Source organism: Mirounga angustirostris, unplaced genomic scaffold, assembly GCF_029215605.1.
Source record: "Mirounga angustirostris isolate CCGP_5_RB_7025 unplaced genomic scaffold, mMirAng1.0.hap1 SCAF_10, whole genome shotgun sequence".
Lineage (NCBI taxonomy): Eukaryota > Metazoa > Chordata > Mammalia > Carnivora > Phocidae > Mirounga > Mirounga angustirostris.
This window is the reverse complement of record NW_026991718.1, coordinates 116846589-116866962: the sequence shown is the minus strand read 5'-3', so window position 1 is coordinate 116866962 and position 20374 is coordinate 116846589. Positions and strand designations below refer to the sequence as shown.

General features: G+C 50.2%; 2 protein-coding genes across 7 annotated transcripts; one reads left to right on the top strand and one right to left on the bottom strand.

The window, feature by feature from the left end:
• Positions 1-9520: 9520 nt before the first annotated feature.
• BLCAP (BLCAP apoptosis inducing factor) lies at positions 9521-20270 on the top strand. Of its 4 annotated transcripts, XR_006792700.3 has the most exons (3): positions 9652-9666; positions 9906-10072; positions 18320-20270. XR_006792700.3 is itself a non-coding variant. In XM_045885749.3 (2 exons), the coding sequence occupies exon 2, from the start codon at positions 18496-18498 to the stop codon at positions 18757-18759; it is 264 nt and encodes an 87-aa protein (XP_045741705.1). In that variant the 5' UTR covers positions 9521-9666; positions 18320-18495; the 3' UTR covers positions 18760-20270. The 4 variants fall into 4 exon arrangements, 3 of the variants coding, with proteins under 3 accessions (XP_045741705.1, XP_045741704.1, XP_064429224.1); XM_045885749.3 differs by lacking the exon at positions 9906-10072 and having other exon boundaries at positions 9521-9666; XM_045885748.3 differs by lacking the exon at positions 9652-9666 and having other exon boundaries at positions 9744-10072.
• NNAT (neuronatin) lies at positions 13610-16572 on the bottom strand. 3 transcript variants are annotated; one of them, XM_045885747.3, is made up of 3 exons: positions 16355-16501; positions 15347-15422; positions 13610-15117 (listed from the first exon to the last, which is right to left on the bottom strand). In XM_045885747.3, the coding sequence occupies exons 1-3, from the start codon at positions 16424-16426 to the stop codon at positions 14888-14890; spliced, it is 378 nt and encodes a 125-aa protein (XP_045741703.2). In that variant the 5' UTR covers positions 16427-16501; the 3' UTR covers positions 13610-14887. The 3 variants fall into 3 exon arrangements, with proteins under 3 accessions (XP_045741703.2, XP_045741701.1, XP_045741702.1); XM_045885745.3 differs by having other exon boundaries at positions 13611-15117; positions 15342-15422; positions 16355-16508; XM_045885746.3 differs by lacking the exon at positions 15347-15422 and having other exon boundaries at positions 13611-15117; positions 16355-16572.
• Positions 20271-20374: the final 104 nt, after the last annotated feature.

The window sequence follows — 20374 nt, the reverse complement described above, 5'->3', positions numbered from 1 at the left end:
CTCTAAGAGATAGAGTGATTTGCCCAAGTTCACATAGAATGCCTTGAGGGACCCTAGAGATGTCCTCGAAGCAGCTGAGGTCTGCTAGGTTGGTGCACCGAGGGCCGATTCCAGGTCAGGGGGTATGGAGGCTCCAGCTTCCCGCTCTGAGCCGTGGCTGAAGGCTGGGCCACCCAGCACTCCGGGCCTTGGAACCATTCTGACCTCCTGGGCCTGGCCTCAGGATCCATGCCCCTACTAGTCTGTAGCCCCCATGGAGGGGCTGTGGGGGCAGGGCAGCTCCTGCTAGGTGTGTGGGGGCAGACTCAAATGATTAGACAAGGAGGACACCACAGCCCCTGTCCTTGTCTCCCTTCATGGTGCAGACCTTCCCTGCACCACCTAGAATGCCCTTTCCCCCACTTCTGAGAACCACAGGTGGAGTAAAAGTAAGGTGTGGGGGGCCATGGGGTGTCATTAGCCATTTGCCTGCCTGAAAAATCAGCTTCTTCCAGACTGCAGCCCTGATAATCCTTGAGATCCCCTCTACCCTCCTCCTTGTTCCCCGCCCCCCCCCGCCACCGCGCCGGTCTCCAGCCTCATTAATAGGAGGTGACAGATGGAAAGAGGAGGTCAAGGTGATCATGGAATTAGAGTAGGGCTCAGGGAAGATGGGGGAGGTGGCATTCCGACAGGGACCTTTCTGTTGGGTGTGATGTGTCCCTCAGACTTGGTGGGTGATGCAACCACCCACACAGCCCTTTTAACTATTTGTCTTTGGGACTGGAGATTCGTTTATGGGATTCGTCCGCCAAGCAGGTTGCAGACTGCACAGGAGTACTCAGCCGAGGACAGACTGACATCCAGCCCTTGCCTCCCTCACTGTGGAGCCGAATCCACCCAGCGGAAGGGGTGACTTTTTCTGATTCATGCAAAGACGTGATATGGGCTGGAGGTTAGTCTGTTAATTAAAGAAAAGGTCTTAAAATGTCACATGCAGAGCTTAAGTGTTTCTATTTTAACTTAAAACATATAAGTGTATATTCACTCTCCAATCTTTTGATATAGGTCCAAGACCTTTCCTTTGAGGAGTCCACTGATGGGAATTCCAGTTCACTATCTACGTCGATAATTTCCAATTTTGGTGTCTTGAAGGTGGAATGGCCACTTAAGACTCTTGTGAAGTGACCTGCAGGCAGAATTCTTGTGGATTTCTCTCTCACAGCCATCCTGCTCATATGTAATTATAAAGCAGTATTTTTACAATTTGCCATTACTGGGGCTTCGCAGACTCCTACCTTGATCCCGAAGTTTCTGCAAAGGTGCTTTTATCTGTGGACAGCTGCAAGTTATTGTTGCTGAAGGGGGTACACGCGGAGGACCTCCCATGCCACCACCTTACTGCTGTCCTTCCTCCACCAACTTTTTAAGCCAGCATTTATCAAGCATTTACTATGTGCCGGCTTGATACTAAATATTTTTCATGCATCTTCTGCCACGCTAAGAGGTCAGATTTACCAGCCCCATTTTACAGATGAGGACACTGAGGCATAGGGAGAAGAAATGCTTTGCCTTGCTTTCTGATTACACAACTTCCTTTTTTTTAAAAAAAAAAAGAGTTTATTTGAGAGAGAGAGCATGTGCAAGAGAGCGAGAGCATGGGGGAGGGGAGGGGTCAAGGGAGAGGGAGAAGCAGACTCCCCATCATGGATTCTTACCTTATTCATTGAGAAATAATGCATTCCTGTCATTGTTTGTGCTGATATTTTATTGCCACAGAGGCAGGATGTGAACCCAGGTCTGTCTGGTTCCAGAGCCTATGTCCCTGGCTACTCTTCTATGCTCCATGCTGCTTCCTAGCTGTTTCTTTAAGCAAATTGTTTCAACTCTCTACAACTCAGCTTTACTACTGGAAGGATTTAAGCGACATGTGTGATGCATTACCAAGATCCTAAAGGAAAAGTCTGTGGAGTTCCCCCTCAGCTGAGTCCTAGGACAACCACCATTTGCTGCCAGGACCTCGGCACCATTCTGCTCAATCAAGTTCAAGTTGCACCAACCTTTTGTCTGGTCCTCAGCTAGGGGCTTGATACACAAATGAGTGAGACCTAGCCCCTGCCAGACTGAGGCTGTTCCACACCACTGGGTCCCAGAGAAAAACAACATGTAGCATGAACAAAAATAAACTTCTGTGCTCATCAGCCACTGAGGTTTTGGATCGGTTTGTCCCTGCAGTATATCCTGCCTATAACCCCCTGTCCTAGGTTCTGGAAGTACAACAGGGACCAAGGCAGACTTAGTCCCTGCTGTCATGGAGCTCAAGGTCTACTTGGGAAGACAGATGCTGACCAAATGAATAATTCTTTAATCACAATTATATTAAGGGCTACAAAGGAAAAGCACTTGGTATTGGGACAGCATCTATCACAGATACTCGACTTCATCTGAAAAATCAGGGAGAGCTCCTGAGAAAGCAACAGTAAAACTAAGACCTTAAGAAGGAGTCTGAATGGGCCTGGTGACGAAAGGCAAGCGAGATGGTCTAGCAGCGGGAACAGCATGTGCAAAGGCCCTGGGGAAGGGAGTCTCTTGGTTTCCTGCACTTTCCAAGCTTCCTTCTTTAAGTGCCTCTCAATTTTCTGAGCCCAAAATTCCTGCTGATACATTTCCTTTTTACTTAAATTAGCCGAAATTCTATTGCTTTCCACCAAAGGAATATACACTTTGTACTTTAGGCAGGAGTTTTGGGTTACAGTCTGCATCAACCCAAGTCTCTTAAATAAACTCCCACCTCAATGGACTCATTGGCCAGAAAGAAGTTCCTGTGCTAAAGTATATGTGGGCCCATCTGGTTTCTCCAAAGAAAAGTCAAGAGTATCCTTTTGTGCAACTAAGGATTGCCCAGAAATCTTACTTCCTTTTTTTTTTTTTTGGTTTGGTTTGGTTTTGTTGTTGTTGATTCTTCAGAACAAGGCAGTGGCACTAATCTACACAGTGCCAGGGTTCTAGAGCCCAGCAGAGTCTCTCAGCAACACTCTGGTACCCATTATTCCTCCCATCCCCATGTCAGGGGTAATCTCCTGGCTTACCCTGAGCCAAAAAGAAGGAAAAAAGAATCTCTACCCTCTGGGGGTAGATTTGAACTCAAAATAGTCTCCCCAAGTCTTCTCTTCCCTCAGTCTTACCCATTTCAGTAAATCCATCTGTGTTTAAAACCAAAATCCCAGGAATCATCCTCAGTTCTTTTTCTAACCCCTTCACATTTAAGTAATCATCAAGTGCTCACAGCCCTGTCTCCAAAATACATCACAAATTAGCCCTCCTCCCTGTATCACCACTGTCCCTACCCTGGGCCAAGCCACTACCACCCAGACCCTTACCTTGCTCCCCACCCTCCCTTGTCTCCCCACCTCCCCTCTAGCTCTCCAGTCCCTTTACTTTAGCACCTAGAGTGAGTGATCTTTTAAAGATGCAAATCTTCTGCTTGAAGCCCCCAGGGGCTCTCCATTGTTTTAGGATAATTTGAACTCCTCTCCTTGGCCTTTAAGACCCTGTGTGATATGACCATGACCCAGGTCACTCCCCTCTCACCCTCAGAGATCCAGCCACACTTACCTGCTTCTAGTCTGTGGAACAGTCCTGACCTCTCACCTCTGGGCTGTCTCAAATTCTATTCCCTTTGCCTCTAACATTGTCACCCATATTCATGATCCAGAAAACTCCGTCTTCATCCTCAGGGTTCAAGTTAAATGTTCTCACCTTCAGGAAGACCTCCTGGGGCACCCCCAGACTAACGTAGCCCCTTGTTTATGATTCTCCTCCATCCTACAGTGACATGCTTATAACCTGTGTTCTATGTCTGGCTCCTTTGTCATTGGACTGTGAGTTCATCGAAATCAGGGACTCTCTTTCTTGCTCACTGCTGTATCCCTAGAGCCTAGAGTGAAGCTTGGCTCATACTAGGTACTCAATAAGTGTTTGCTATAGGGAGGAATAAATGAATGAAAGAATGAATGAATGGCAGGTGGGATTCTGTAATCTAGGCTTCATAGCTAGTGCAAGGCAGGATCCCATAATCTTCTGGGATGAACTTGGTCTCTTGAGAAGGAAAAGCTCTTTAGGTTCTGAATTCTCCAAGGGATACTAGGGAGACATTTTATAGCTTATCCAAGCACCAGCGCTTAAGCCTCATTTATTCCCCCTAAAATATTTATGGATTATAGTTATATTCTATAGAGGCAGGAATATGAATTTTTCATATTTTCCCAGGATTCATCCACGGGCCTGACACAGAGCGTTTAAAAATGCAGCCTCCAGGTCCCTGTGGCCTGGAATCAAATCTAGCTCTGTCACCCATAACTGTGTAGCCTTAGGCAATTGATTTCATCTCCCTGAATCTTCTTCTCATCTTTAAAATAAATATAATACAATCTGTTCTTTATAGAATTACACTGAAGATTAAGTTCATGTAACACTCAGTTTCTGGCACATAGGAAGAGGTTAATACACCGTTATTGTTCCTATCGTTAATGGGTTGAAAGCAAGAACATTGGGCATTTCCCCCAAATTACCACTAGATGTCGCCACAGACCTGGCTAAAATAACAGCACTAGTTTCCCAAGTGTAGAAGCCCTAAGTCTGGAACAAAAAGACCTTAGAGTTGGAGAAACTGGGACAAAAGCAGCAGGGACCGCTTAAGGTCATGAAAGCAGGTCCAGGATTTGAATCCACTGGTCCTGCCCCCTTAAGGATGGCAAACTTCCCACCAAGGTTCCCACAGTTCATCCTGACCCCAGCCGGTATTAACCACTTGAACTAATAGGTAACCATGAGTGTTAATTATTTGACAGGCAGCATTGTAAGCATTTTACAACAAGAACTCACTGAATTGGCAGAAACAACCATAAGGGGTAGATTCTAATGTTTTCCTCATTTTATGGGTGGGAAAACTGAGGCACAGGGAGGGTAAGTAAGTTGCTCAAGGACACACAGCTAGAAAACGCAGTGGGATTAAAAACCTGGCAGTCTGCCCGCGTCGGGCTCCCTGCTCCGCGGGGAGTCTGCTTCTCCCTCTGACCCTCCCCCCTCTCCTCTCATGAGCGCTCTCTCTCTCAAATAAATAAATAAAATCTTTAAAACAAAACAAAAAAAACCTGGCAGTCTGGCTGCAGTCTGTGCCATCCCAGAGCTTACTTCTTTGGTCATCTTGGTGATAATGTGTCTTATTACATTTTCAATCTTTTGATACCACATAGCTTCTTTGATGAGTTAACAAATCACTGTTGGGGGCTCCTGGGTGGCTCAGTCGTTAAGCGTTAAGCGTCTGCTTTCGGCTCCGGTCGCTGTGTCTCTCTCTGTCATATAAATAAATAAAATCTTTTTTTTTTTAAGATTTTATTTATTTGACAGAGAGAGATACACAGCGAGAGAGGGAACACAAGCAGGGGAGAGTAGGAGAGGGAGAAGCAGGCTTCCCGCAGAGCAGGGGGCCCGATGCGGGGCTCGATCCCAGGACCCTGGGATCATGACCGGAGCCGAAAGCAGACGCTTAACGACTGAGCCACCCAGGCGCCACCTAAATAAATAAAATCTTAAAAAAAAAAACAAAAACAAAAGCAAATCACTGTTGTTCCATTGCAGGTTACATTTCTGGAATCTAAGACTTCATAAAGAAATAATGTTGATTTTTGGAAAAACTAATTGTTAAATGGAGTGATGACATAGGAAAGTAGGTACTGTGGTTTCACAAAACATTGCTCTATAAAACATAACCTTTTGCTGATTCTTTATCATTTAACCCCAAGTTTGCTATCCAGTGCCAACAGATTTCCATGGACCTGGATCCCACCTGGTCCACCCACTCATTCATTCCACAGTGCCTGCCTCCTCCTCCCTGTCCAGCCCTGTACTAGGCTCTGAAGCTAAGAAATGACTCCCCCCAATTAGCCCTGCCCTCAAGGAGCTCACAGTCTAGTGAGAGTTAAAAGACAGGAAGTATGCACACACTGGCTCTGCTTTACTGACCATCTCCCAAGACTTTCTACAGATGGCTTTTGTCTACTTCCTCCTCTGTCCTCCATTCCTAGCATAGTGCCTAGCACATGTTAGGTACTCGATAAGTGTTTGCCAGATGAATGTAGCCTTCATGGGGGAGGCAGCATTTGATCTCGGGCACTTGACAGGTGAAAACAGAGGAGAGGGGACACCCTCTCAAAGAGGAAGAATGACAGGGTCATTTTATTTTATTTTAAGATTTTACTTATTTCTTTGACAGAGAGAGAGATAGCAAGAGCTGGAATACAAGCAGGGGGAGTTGGAGAGGAAGAAGCAGGCTTCCTGTTGATCAGAGAGCCCGACGCGGGGCTCGATCCCAGGACCCTGGGATCATGACCTGAGCCAAAGGCAGACGCCTAACGACTGAGCCACCAGGGTCATTTCAGAAGATCATCCTGGCTTCTGTGTGGAGGATGATGGCTTTGAGTGAGATGTGGGGCAGGGAGACTAGTGAGAGGCTGGTTCAGGGTCCAGGGGTGAGTGGATGATGGTCTGGACCAAGGCTTTGGAGGTAGAGACAGAAAAGTCCTGATAGAAGGATTCAAAAAGGATGGACAAGGCTTGGGGAGTGTGAAGCAGGAGAGAGCAGGAGTCATGGGTGAGTTCAGGTGTCTAGTGGAGCAGGGCAAGTTGGAGAGGTGTTGGCAGGAAGTTGAGGTCTATTGAGCAAAATTTTAGGGCAGAAAGACCTTCCAGGTCCCTCAAGTTAGAGCCCAGTTTTGGTGTCATTTCTACCATCTGGAACTGAGTTTGGAGGGAGAGCTGTCCTGTGGGTACAGAGGAAGCAAGCCAGCTGGGCAGGAGCCAGCCCCATGTGAGTGAGAAGCCCTGCCTCACCTTCTCCAGTTTTCTGGGGCCCCAAGGGGAAGAGGGTCGGCCGCAGAGGTCTTTATCAATGCCCAGACCTGGCATGAAGGCTACTGAAAGGCAGAATCTCTCTAAAAAGTACCTTCTGATTCTTGCTCAGCAGCACAAATCACATACCATGGACTGTCAGGACACCTTCCTCTATTATATCTTATTTTTCTTGGGGTATAACATACATAAGGTAAAGTCCCCTAATCTTAAGGTATAGCTCGATGAATTTGTGCCAGTGTAATCACCAAGCAAATTAAGATATAGACCTTTTCCAGCATCCCAAAAAAGTCCCTCTTGCTCCTTTCCCATCTCTAGTCCCCTCCCACCAACCCAAGTAACTACTATTCTGATTTCTATCACCACAGATCAGTGTTGCCTGCCCTTGAACTTTATATATGAATGGAATCATATAATATACTAATTTTTTTCTGGATTCTTTTAGTCCACATACTGTACGTGACATTAATCCATATATCACATGTCAGTATATTATACTTTTAGATCTATAACATAGTATTCTGTCGGATGAATGTGCCATAATTTATCAGTTCTCTGGGTTTTTAAAAATTTATTTAATGGAGAGAGCACAAAAGGAGAGGGAGAAGCAGACCCCCACTGAGCAAGGAGCTCAATGCGGGGCTCGATCCCAGGACCCTGGATCATGACCTGAGCCGAAGGCAGACGCTTAACTGACTGAGCCACTCAGGCACCCCTATCAGTTCTTATTAATGGACATTGAGCTATTTGCAGTTTAAGCTATAAATAAATCTGCTATGAAAATTCTTGCATGAGTATTTTTGTAGACATAGGCACTCATTTCTCTTGGAATGAATACCTAGCAGTGGAAATTCTAGGTCACAGCTTAGGTGTTTGTTCAGTTTAGAAGAAACTGCAGGTTTTCAGAAATGGCTGTACCAATTCCCACTCTCATCAGCTATATGCAAGAATTTCAGTTGCTTCATGTCCTTGCCTCCACTCTGAGACTCCTCTTTTCTTCCAGTGTTAGATATCGGGTGTATCTGGCATGGATGCATTGACCCCTCAGCCCACAAGCAGCAAGACGGAGAGAGGCCACATCCAGCTTGTTTCTTAGCTGGGGGAGGAATGGCCATCTTGACATGACTGTGACTCTAGGAACTGGGGTGGCCATCTTATGACCATGAGCGTGAAACCATCATAAGGACAGCAGAGCAGAGATGAAATAAACCTGGGAGATAGAATGTGCCTGATGACACTGTCAAGCCACTCGATTAATCTGCCATTGGGTGGCAGCCTACTTATTTTTTAAGCTAATTGATTTGGGAGTTTTTGTGGGTTTTGTGGACTTACAACACAAAGGATACAGTCCATAAGCCCCCCCTTGTAACCAAACCCAGGGGTGCCATTTCTGTCCTCTACAGCAGTCAGCTCCACTAAGCACTTTCTCCTTCTTGAAACCTTCTCTCTGGGATCCCATGCTCACCTGGTCTTCCTCCTATCCCTCTGTTCCCTGCTTCTCAGCCTCCTTTCTTAGCTCCTCCTCTGTCTACATTTCTTTTAAATCTACCTTCCCTCCCTTGGGATCTCATCCAGCACCATGATTTCATCCATCACTGTGTGCCGATGCTACCCAGACACGAATCTCCGGCCCAGACCTCTCTTCTGAGCTTGTCTGATATAAAAATGCCTATTGACCCTCTCCACCTAGACTTTGCCCAGGCATTTCAAACTTGCCTTCTCAAAGCCAAACTCTGTATCTTCCCCCTCAATTTGATCCTTCTTCAAGCTTTACCACTTTAGTGAAGGGCTCAAGACAAAAACCTAGATGTTCTTGCCATTACCTTAGCACACATCCACATCCACTCTTTCATCCTTTATTTCTCCACCTCCCCAAACCACCACCCCGAGTCATCATCACTTTGTAGCTAGAAAGCTGCAATAACCTTCTAACTGGTCCCCCCACACCTGTTCCCAAGTGTCCTCCAAGCCATGCAACCAGGGTAGCCTTTCAGAAATCCAAATTTGTTATCATTCCTCTGATGAAAATGGCTTATTACTCTCAAGATAAAATCCAAATTCATTTGGTAGCGCTACCTGCACTACTCCTTGCTCACCCCCACCCTGCTCCTTCCCACCTCATCTGGGACAAGTGGTTCTTTCTGCTATAACATTTCCCCACTCACTCTTGCCCTGCACAACTCCTAATTGTCCTTAGTTTCTCAATCTAAATGTCAGCTTCTCAAGGAGTATCCACCCTCACCCCTTACCCCATGTTAGGACCCCATTCATTTTTCATAACCCTCCTTACGTTCTCCCACTACACTTCCCATGCTGCATAATTATATATTGATTTGATTAATATTAACAGTCATTATTTGCTGACTCTCGTTCCTCCGCCCCTTCGCTTTCCCCCCACTAGACTGGCAGAGGCTTGCCACCCTCCACTCCACCCTCCTGCCTTTAGCGCTGCACTTACAGGTAGTAAGCGCTCAAGGAATGCGCTTAATGGGCTAATAAACGATTCCTGACTCGTTCAATCCCCATAACAACTCTATGAGGTAAGCATTTCATCAGACCTAGGGAAGCTGAGAGTCGGGGTGGGCAAGTTGCCCAAGGTACAGGGAAAGGGGAGGAGTCAGGTCCTAAGTTCTGAACCCGATTTCTCCGCTCCTGAACTTTGGCCCCTTTGTGAAAGGGCCAGGGAGAGGGTGGACTTTGAGCCACGAGGTTTGCCACGGATGACACAGGGGATCCACGCAGGGAACCGGAATCAAGAGCTCACCTACGAAGACTAAGGTACGCCCCCTCGGCGCTCCATGAGTAAGGATCACAATCTGCTGCATATGCATGAGGGGACCATGAGGCCGTGATTCGGGACTACCCGATATGCGCCTGATTAAAAATTCTTCGGGCTTGAGGACTTGAGAGCCCCCTCAGTTCCTCACAGACACATAGAAAATTTTCGAGGGCGCATCTGAGGCGAACATTGAGGGGATATCTGGCAAAGACGACCCTAATCTGGGGTTTATGATCAGGCGTCTTCTGGGGGCAGCCCAATGCCAGGAGGGGTCCTCGGTCTGCTCCCCTAGAAGACGAAGGGGGCGTCTCCCCGGCTTCCTGCGGCGTCGGTGGCGAGCTGAGGTGGAGGCAGGCTGCGGCAGCGAAGGCGACAGTGGCGGCGGCGCCATGGCAGGGCTCGCAGGTACCGTGGCGTCGGCCCCCTGGGGACGGGATGAGAGGCCCTCAGTGTGGCGGCGCCGCCATGTTGTCCCTTCGGGGTCACCTTAAGGCGTGCCCGGTCCCTTTCTGGGGTTTTCCTTCCGCGCACCCAGGGGGCCACCCCTGTCCGGTGTCACGTGATTGCCCTGTGTGGCCCCAGCCTGGGCCTTGGGGGCCCTTCCGCGGCCCGAGGGCGAGTCACCGGACCCCTGGGTCTCGTTCTGGCCTCCAAGGTCAGTGCTCGCCTGTCTGTTCCCGGGCCGGGACAGGCTGAGTCGGGGAGCGCGGGGCTGAGGGGCGCGACTGCCACCTCTTCGGCCCAGGGGCCCATGGCAGGGGGCCCAGCTTCTGAGAGTCCTGTTACTCTGTCCCCGCTACTTCAGTCGCATTTTTTAAAATCAGAAGGGGCGTGGGTGAGAGGGGCGAAAGGGGGTCTCCCGCCCCAGGCACCCGCTTTGGTGTCTAAGGTGATGGGGTCATAGGTTGACGCTCTGCTTTGAGTCGCGAGTGTTTCTTACTCTCTCGTAACTTTACATCAAGTCTGGACACCCGTTTCCTTCCCTCCAGTATATATGGGGAGTGGCCTTCAAGGCCAGCTGAAGGAACGGAATGCCTGGCACACCAATGGCCTAGAAAGAAGAATGGGGGATGGGGAACAGTTCTTTATCCTTACCCCTTCCAAACCTTCTGTATGTTCCTTCCAGGCCTCCGTGTCCCTTTTCAACGCTAAATGTTGGGACAGACTGGGGTCTGTCCTAGGGAGGAAATGATCTTTCTGTTTATAGGTTCGGATCGTGTTTTATCCCTTTCAGGGAGCTGGTGTGTTGGGAACAGCTTCTGTTTGCCCTGCCTGACATGGTCCAACCATCCCCTCAGCCTTCTGGACAGCAACACCAAAGCCAGGACAAAAAAAAAAAAAAAAGTTCCAGCTTAAGTGCTAATGCCAAGTGTTAGATCTTGTTTATTTGTTTGTTTTAAATCAGAGACTAACCTCAAGCAAATCTGTTAAAAGATTCAGAGCCCTGGTCAGTTTCCTGTGACCAGATCAATTCCGGATCTGTAATTGGTCTTGTTAGAATTGCTGCCAAAAACAGTTTAACCTTTTATCTGTAATATGTTGTTTCAAAGAGGAATCTGGAAGTCTGGGTTTGGCTGTCTTTTTTTGTTGTTCTCTTATCTTTGAAACATATGCATTCCATTTCAAGCCTGTCACTGTGTGCTATACCAAGGACCATGTGTTGCCTGCCTTTTTGACTTCCTGTTCTGGGAATGCTCAGGAATCTGGATCCTGCTGGGGTATGGGCCCTGTTGGGAGGGAGAAGGGGTGGAGGGGAGGGTGAACAGGATCATTCCCAGAGAAGATGGTGACATGTCTCTGGGGCATATAGAGGAAGTCAGAGATCACCAGGGAAAACGAGACTGTTGTTAGACTAATGTTTTGTGTGTTGTGTGCGGTTTGTGCACTTTTAAATCTCTGGGGGTAAAACTAACTGCAAATTCAGAATCTCACTTTAGGGTGCTGGCTCCTGAGTAGATACAAGTTTGAAAATAGATATGTAGCACATGGCTCACAGCAAACCTGCTCCCTCATCCAATGCAGGTGTAATAAGCTGTTGCTGTCCTGCAGCTGAAGCTTAAGAAGCTTGGCCCCCCACCTCTTCCTTCAGTCACAATCCAAATACTCCACAGATAGAGATAGCAGTGTCACATGGCACCCCACACCTCTGAAAGTCATGGTACCTACCCCCCCACCCCCCCTTGGAGCTTAACTGGTTAGGCTGAGACACTGACCTCCTTCTTGGAGCATTAGTGCCAAAAGTCTTGCCTTTCCAAGGCCATTCCAATCCCCGCACAACTCATCTGCTATATCCTTGGTTTTACAGGGGCAAAGCCTTTTGGGGGTGGTAGAGACAGTTTAGGAAAAAGGGAGGCTTGTGGACTAAGGGCCTGCAATAAAATTCTAGTCATTTTTAACTTCTGCCATTGCTCTCTATCAGAATAAAATGTTTTAATGGCACTGCTTCTGGAAAAATTTTTATAAACAAGGTGTGTTTGGACCAGACTTCTAGGCACCACACAGGAATAGAAAGTGGACGCATTCCTTCTGCCTTCTCCAGTGGGTTGTTTGCTGCCAGAACATGAGGGTTTGGGGATGAGGGATGAAAGTGGGGGAGTGGACACTGCACACTCAAACCCACCCATGTGGATGCAGGCCACCAGGACAGCCCTTGCCTGGAAGTCTGTCATCTCACCATGCCACTTGGATGGATGGATGGATGGAGAAGCCCCGCAGATGGGCTTTGCCAAGATTATCTGGAAAGCCCTGGGGCTGCCAGCAGCCTCCTGCCTTTTAAAGGGGGTACAGGAGGCTAAGGGGAGCATGCTCTGTCCAGAACAGCCAGACCCTTCCATACCTGTCTATCTGAACTCAGCTACCTTATAACTGGGCTGAGGTTAGAGCATGTGGGACAGTGGGACTGTGGGCATACCCCTTGAAGGCTCTGAGGTGAGGCAGTCTTCATTGAGAACACATGTTGAAACGTTCACGGTTCTGTGGGCTTAGTGTGGAAAACCACAGCAACTCCCAGTCTTGAGGCCTGCCAAGAAATGGCTTCAGAAGGGAGGTGTGGGCATTGCCTGCTGATGAGTCACCCTGGGGCAAGAGGAGACCCACCTCACCTTCAGGCTAAAGTAGAAGCTGGAGCCACCCAGCCTAAGGAAGATGGGAGTCTCTGATTACACATCCTCACCCCAGTTCCCATGGGTCCTGATGGCCACTTTGATGGCAGAATGTTTCTAGTATCCTGGAGTTCACTGGGATCTTAGCAGCGCTTTTATAGAGGGGAACTGAAGGTGGGGGGTAGGAGATGACCTAGCCAGTTTCCCTGGGCTGATTGATGACAAAGCCCAGTACCAGAACTGAGGTCTGTACCCTCTCCCCCCATAATTCTCTGATGCCGTGCTAAAGATATAGGTACCTCTGGAGGTGCCGGCAGTGGGGTTTAGAAACTTCAGGGGTTGCTTAGAGGAGGGGAAATATCAGGCTCAGGGGGCAAGGTGCTTTGTGCTCCAGAAGTGTTTGCAGCAACTGTGACTAAGGGATTTGAGGAAGTGGCAGAGAGATTTATGGCCCTCCAAATCCTCCCTTGGTGTTGACCCAGGAACAGGTGTGTAGTGACAGGGACACATTACGCCAGAGACGAGGCTGAACAGGCGGCAGGGCCATTTGGTGAGGCAGTCAGCTAACCATGTGAAAGGAGTCCTGACTCAAGAGTGAAAGAGGGGAGAAAGAAGTCAGGAGCTGAACAGCCAGCCCACCCGCCCACCTACCCTGACATGGCAGGAGAGAGCCCAGGGCCAGGGACCTGGTAAGCACCCCTAAGAATATTGAGGCTAATGCCAGAAGTGGAGAACCCACTAATGGGGAGAGCTAGAGAGAGGTTCCCAGGTGTCGGGGAGGAGACCTGGAGAGTACTAAGGCAGGGCAGAATGCCCTTGTAGTGGTCCTGGTAGGGGTTATAGGGCCTGGAGGGATAAGCTGGGCAGAGGAGGCACCACACCACACCTCTTATCCGATACTCATTATCAGCCAGTGCCCACCCTGCCCAGTGCTCATTTCCTTGGGGTTCCTAGATGGAGCTAAAGCTTTGTGTTCTGAAGCCCTGAATCACTTCCTTGGTCTCTAGTACCCCATCTTGAGGGTTATTCCCACCTTTCTTGCCTTCTCTCATCTTTCCTGCCAAGGTCCCTTATTCCAGGACAAGTGAAGGCATCCACCCCTCTGGGGAGGGTAAGGGGTCCTTTATTCTGAGACCACAAAAGATGTAGACGTTTCTTTTTGGGGTGGGGAAGTGTTCCTTTATCTCTCAGAATAGTGCTAAGTGAAGATGGAACTGGGTGTGTGAGCGTCCCAGCTTATTTCCCCTTTGTTCCCCTGCCCCAACAACGGTGCAGCAGCCCAGTCTTAAGGAGTATGTGTTGAAGCCGTGAAAGAAGTCACAAGAGACAGCTTTTTGGTGCACCTCCACCACCCCGCAGGGTCCTGGGACACGGTGCGAGATGGGGGAGGTACTGGTTTTTTTATTTTTTTTGTAGAGGTGGTCCCTGTCCTCCAGGAGCTTACAATCTAGCTGGGGAGACACAACTAATGCACACTTATACAATCAGTACAATTAGCGATTACCACAATATTGACCACAACTGCGTGAGACCAGGGAAAGCAAGATCAGTGAGGGGCTGGGGGCTTGGAGAAGGTGTTTTAGTGAAGATGGGATCATTTACTGGTTGAATAGGTCCAAATTGAGTGACACATTTCTTTGGGTTGACTCAGGAGGCAGTGGTGGGGGGAAGGGGATTGAGGGAGCAAAGGCAGCAAGGCTGGAATGCACGTGTTGGCGAGGGACAGTGAGCGGGCCCCACTCTGTTTCTTACCCCTCCTCCCTCACTCTCGCCCTCAAGTCCCGCCACAGAGGCACGCAGCTGGCGCCTTGTCTGCTGCATCGGGGTTCAGGGCTTCGGCTGGTGATGCTGGAATGTCCATTCTGCTGGCTGGTGCGGTTGTCTGGATCTCTGTGGTGGGGCCTGTTGGCATGGCCGTGGCTGCGGGGCTGGGATGGCACTGTCCCGACTTGTTCCAGATCAGAATGCATTGCCTGTGCCCAGATCTCGGGGGTATGCTCCCCCCACCCCCCCTCTTCCCTCTACCCCGCCCAACAGTCGGAGGGGTGCAAAGGGGTTTGGAAGGGATCTGGTATTGTCATCATTGTCGGTGCTGCTTCTCCCGGGGCCTACCGGCCCCTCACTGACCTTGGCAAATGCTCCTCTGGCGAGAGAGCACAGGGGACCCCCCATTCCTGCGCGGCACTGGCTCCCATGCTGGCCGAGAAGCACAGGAGCACCTGGTGACAAGGCCGCCCAGGGCTGGGGGCTGGGGCCTCAGTTGGGGGCTCGCTGCCGGCGCTCTCCCAGCACCTGCCGCCCGGTCCTCGACACCGTGTACGCCAGCTTCTGCAGGGAGTACCTGAACACCTGCAGCGAGAGACCCGGGACCTGCCCTTAGAGGCAGGCACCCGCAGCCAGTCTGCAGCGCTGCCGTGCCCGCCCCCACCCCACCCCCTGCCCCGCCTGCCGGTCGGACTTAAGAGAGGCAGGCGCGGGCGCAGCTTGTCCACGAGTCAGGGCAGCTGGAGCTTTTCCAACTGTGCTGAAGGCTGCATGGCAGCAAGCTGATTGGACCCACAACTTAGGTATACCTCACTTCTCGCAATGGGCTGTGTCCCTGGAGGATTTCGAAAAGCGAATCCTACCCAGTAAATGCAGCATTCCAGGAACACCTTGAAGGAAATATGCGATTCCTTTGGCAAAGGATTCCTTTAGCAGGGAAGTCTTCCTGCAAGGGGTGCTTTTAGGGTAAATGATCTCATGGGCAAAGTGCTTTCTTCTGATTTATTTTTACAAAGCACTCTGCCTCTATTTGATTTTTTTTTTTTAACAAAGCGAATTGTCAAAATTGGAAGCGCTTTTTTTCTCCCATTTTTCCTGCAAAGAACCTTTTCTAATTGTTTGCTTCAAAGCGCTTTTTATCCGATTCATTTTTTTTCTGTTAGCTCCTTTGTCTAATTTTTTCTGCAATGCGCCTTTTATCTAATGCATTTTTTTCTGCCAAGTGCTTTTGCCTGATTTATTTTTCCTGCAATGCGCATTTTCTCTAATTCATTTTTTCCCCGCAAATTACTTTTCTCTAATTCGTTGTGGGTTTTTATGAAGTGCTTTTTTTTTTTCCTGAGAAGTGTCTTTTTCTAACTTATTTTTGGTTCCACCTTCGCAAGCGCTATATATATATTGTTTTAAAGAAATTTCCCCGCAATGCGCAATTTTTTAAGGCAGAAAATTTTGCTATGCGAGCGTAAAGTCTCTTCGCAAAACAGAAGTGCCCCGCCTCCCTCCTGGGGTAGAGCCTGGGGTGTAGCGGGTTTTTCTTACCGCGTTGGTCGCTAAGAGCCTCGGCGATCGTCAGCGGCTGGCGCCCGCCGCGCCCCAACTCTTTGTTCCCGGCCGGGCGCGGGCGCACTGGGAAGGGTCTGCGCGAGGAGGAGGGCGCAGGGAACGCGCGGGGGCACGCGGTGCCGACCGCGGCACTCAGGCAAGCAGGGATCGCGGCAATAGGATAGGAAGGGGCCGGGAGGCGACAATTGCGACGTGGGCCTGCCGGTTAAGGGGGCGCGCATTGGGACCCCTCGCCCACCCGGACCCTGGGCACACTTACCTGCAGCAGCACGCGGAAAATGTACCAGCCGATGATGAGCAGCTCAGCTGAGGCTGCCGCCACTGCCGCCATGGTTCCAAGAGCGGTGGTTGAGTGGTTGAGAGCGAGCGTGGTTCGGCAAAGTCCGCCGATCTCTCGGAGTCCGCTGTTGGGCGCACTGCCGCAGCCGCGGTGGCCGCGCCTTAAGTATCCGCCCGCCACCCAAGTGCGCATGCGCGTTTGGGGGTGTCCATTGAGGAGGGGTGGCCGGGGGCGCTCCTTATTCGCCAGCAGAGGAAAAAATAATCAATCTGCTCTTTCCACACCGACCCCCGCCTCCTGAGTTCCATCTTAGCCCCTTTCCAGAAGATTCCGCTGTGCCCGCTTTTGAATTTTAGTGTAAAATGGAGGGGAACTGCAACTCTTGAGTAGAGCAAAGGGCTGGAGTAGGGGGTGCACGCCTTTTGGCACGGAACTCCTCGGAGCTGTGGCCTGCAAATCCAAGCCCAGTGTCCAGTGGCACACCAGGCCCCCACCTTGGGCACGGGTGGAAAACCAGGAAAACCAACTTAGGGATCATCTGCCCCGCAGAGCAAAAAAAAAAAAAAGTGTCCCTTCCCGGAGCCTTGGCTTCATAGGCCCCTGGTCAGTACTCTTACTCTGGTATTTGATGTGCTGTAAGCCCGTGTCCTCTGCTTCCCGAGAGTCCCTGAGCACGGAACTTTTCTCTGATTCTTTGCATCCCGCTTCTTACGGTTACTACCACGGTGACGATTGAAAGGAACAGAGCCAGGGCACTGAGCTCTAGGCGCAAAAGTGGTAGTCACCGGGTATCTACCCTGTGGGAGGAATGCGGGAGGGATTGGCGCCTTTGTGTGCGTGGAAAGGATGGGATGAGCTTTCCGAGAAGTGGTCGAAAAATGCTCCAGGATCATTTCTGCTGGACAGGTCTTTTCAACCTCTCTCTCCTGCTCCCCTCCCCCCAGGCCCTGGTAGGTCTTAATGCAGCCAGCGAGGTTCTTTGTGCCCGTTGCACTGGGCAGCTGGAGCTTGGAATGGGGTTTTGCTACCGCCACCAGAGGGTTGTGGCTGCCGCAGGTCCATTTCCAGGCACAGCGGGAAAGACCGGAGCGCGGTCTGCGAGCTCAGCCCCAGCGCACTGGTGGCCCGCCACTGGAGAGCACCTCTCCAGCAAGCTTCCTAGCACAGGGGCCAAATGGCATTTGCCCCTATGTGGATAGAAATTAATTTTGATTAAAAGCTCACAGAGGTCAGGTTCTGTACAGCGCCAGCAGCAGATGGAAAGTGTAAGTGATCCAAGTGAGGCCAGTTTGGATGAAGTAGCATGGTGATTTTTTTTTTCTACATTGACTTTTGAAGAAGTTGGCTGGTTTTGGCAAAATGATGCTGGGCTGCCATCTTAAAAGAAAATATTTGGTAGTGCTGCCACCGCCGCCCCGCAGAGCGTGCAAGGACCCACTGCCTGCGAGCTCCAGTTGGCAGTGAGGTGCATTAACTCTCCCCTGAGCACCTGCTGTGACAGATACTAGATACAGAACCAAACCCTGTTCTTATTTTGTGGGGGCACAGCACGGAGCCCATGGCCATCCGGGAGCAACCACAGGGCGGTATTGTGAGGTCTGGGCCCCTTGAGGACGGGCTGCAGCCCCAGGAGGCGATACATGATCTCTGCTGGGCAGGGCCCAGGCAAAGCCAGTCCACTGTGCCAGACCTGCCCGAAGAGCCCTCTGGCTCAATTCCCTGATAAGCCCCGGGGAGATACCCCAAGAGCTTCCTGAAATGGTGATGTGGAAAGGAGTAGACTTCCATGGGTGGGCAGGGAGGAAAGGGCATTCACATTTGCTGTTGTTAACCATGATCCATTTTCCCAAATAAGTATACATTCTGTTCCTGTTTTTTTTTTTGTTTTTTGTCTGTCTGTCTGTTTTTTGTCTGTTTGTCTGTTGTGTTGACTTTTCTCTTCAGGATCCGTGCTGCCTTGGTGATCCCGGGCTGACAGCCAGAGAGCACAGCGGCTCAGCTCCTGGAGAGTGAGGGTTGAAGAAAGCGGAGGGCAGCTGCCTGCGCCCCCTGGCTCCCATTAGGTCGGTTCCTGCAGCGGTGCCCGGTGGCCTTGGTGAAGGCCCTGCCCAGCAGAGATCATGTATTGCCTCCAGTGGCTGCTGCCCGTCCTCCTCATCCCCAAGCCCCTCAACCCCGCCCTGTGGTTCAGCCACTCCATGTTCATGGGCTTCTACCTGCTCAGCTTCCTCCTGGAGCGGAAGCCTTGCACAATCTGTGCCTTGGTTTTCCTGGCAGCCCTGTTCCTCATCTGCTATAGCTGCTGGGGAAACTGTTTCCTGTACCACTGCTCTGATTCCCCGCTTCCGGAATCGGCGCACGACCCCGGCGTTGTGGGCACCTAACGGCCTGCCCAGTTAGCTTTCCAAGGAAGCAGAAGATGGGAGGGGAGGCATTGACATAGGTCATAAAGCATTGGAGTTTCAAATCCCGCAGCCCCGCGGGTGCCACATTCCTGACGGCGCCTTTCTTGGCCTGTGATGTTTTATCCTTATAATGTGAATAATGGCACTGACCGGTGCTTTTATTGTAGAGTCCTGTAGTTGTGGGTGGTCTTGTGATTGTGTGTGTTCTGTCCCCATCTCGGTCCCCCCCCCCCCACAGGCTGGCAGGATGGTCACTCCCCTCGCCTCATTCCTGCGAGGAGTCTGCGCCCATCCTAGTCCACCGTCCCAGCATGACCTGGGCAGATGAAATGCCAGTCTTGTCACCTCTGTGACCCTTCCTTGTCAGGGTCTCTTCCCATCCCAGAATGTTACCATCCCCTCCGTCCCTGTCCTGGTTTCCCTTTAGTTCTCTCCTACCCCTTTCCTTTTTGGGGGAGCACCTGTCTAAGACAGGGCTCATTTTTGCACTTATCTCGAATTTAAAGAGATTGCTGACGCCCGAGAGCCTCGCTTTTTCATCCTTCTTTCCCTGGTCAGCAGCCCAGACAGAAACGTGTCTTGACTGTTTGTTGTCCACAAATCTGCAGTATTTTTTCCACTTCATTTTTAAGAAAGAAGTAACAGATATCTGTTGCTCTTTCACCTGAGTGTCTGGGCTCATGCTTACCAGCCCAGCCTCACTTTCTTTGCCCTTCCTCCTGCCTTTCTCAATTGTCCCCAGGAGGGGGGCCTCACTGTGTCTCCCGTGCATGCTCTGCAGGATTGAGGTGTGGTGTGTTCATGTAGATGTAGCAGTCCCCAGAGTGAATGGAAGAGTACTCGTGTGTTTCATAACAGCCATGATCCCCTTGATAGGTGTTTGGATATTTTTGGTGTGCCGTGAGTGTGTGTGTGTGTGTGTGTATACAAATATATGTGTATATTCCTTTTAAAGAAGCTTTATCGAACGTGTTCTGATTTTGAGGTTTAGCAATAGCTAGCTATAGTAGGTGCTGCTACAGTTTTTATTTAGCATGGGGATTGCAGGGTGACCAGCACACTGGACTCCGTGGTGGTTCAGACAAGACAGAGGGGAGCGGTGGCCATCGTCCTTGTGCCAGGAGTTCCTTCAGTCCTGCGCATATAGACTGTACATTATGAAGAATACACAGGAAGACTTTGTGACTGTCACTTGCTTTTTGCTTTTTCTGCGCTTCAGTAACAAGTGTTGGCAAATGAGACTTTCTCCTGGCCCCTGCCCACTGGGGACCAGCATGGTTGTCCGTCCAGTCTCAGTCATCCATCTTTCTCTTGCCTGAGTGGGAAGGGCGGTGGGCCAGGCAGAGGACAGAACTGGAGGCAGTCCATCTAGGGAATGGGACCGTGAGGCCACACTTGTGGAACATTTGGACTGCTATTCTGGAGCTTTTATTTTCGGTGTGTTCGTTGCACAGCTGTTTGAAATGTTTAATAAAGCTTTATAAACTTTACTTTGTGGTTTTATGTGGCTGCAGTCCATTTGGGTTGTGGTGTTGGATTTCTGAGTTGGTGGGGGGCAGGGGGTAGCATGGAGGGGCTGAGTCCTTGGCGCCAG

What these genes read in the sequence shown, in the direction of transcription:
- NNAT (XM_045885747.3), bottom strand. Translation starts at nt 16,426, where the DNA reads ATGGCGGCAGTGGCGGCAGCCTCAGCTGAGCTGCTCATCATCGGCTGG. An exon ending in TTTTCCGCGTGCTGCTGCAG is followed by an intron (nt 15,423 to 16,354) that starts GTAAGTGTGCCC and finishes ATTTCCTTCAAG; the next exon opens with GTGTTCCTGGAATGCTGCAT. An exon ending in GACACAGCCCATTGCGAGAA is followed by an intron (nt 15,118 to 15,346) that starts GTGAGGTATACC and finishes CTCTCGCTGCAG; the next exon opens with GTGTTCAGGTACTCCCTGCA.
- BLCAP (XM_045885749.3), top strand. Translation starts at nt 18,496, where the DNA reads ATGTATTGCCTCCAGTGGCTGCTGCCCGTCCTCCTCATCCCCAAGCCC.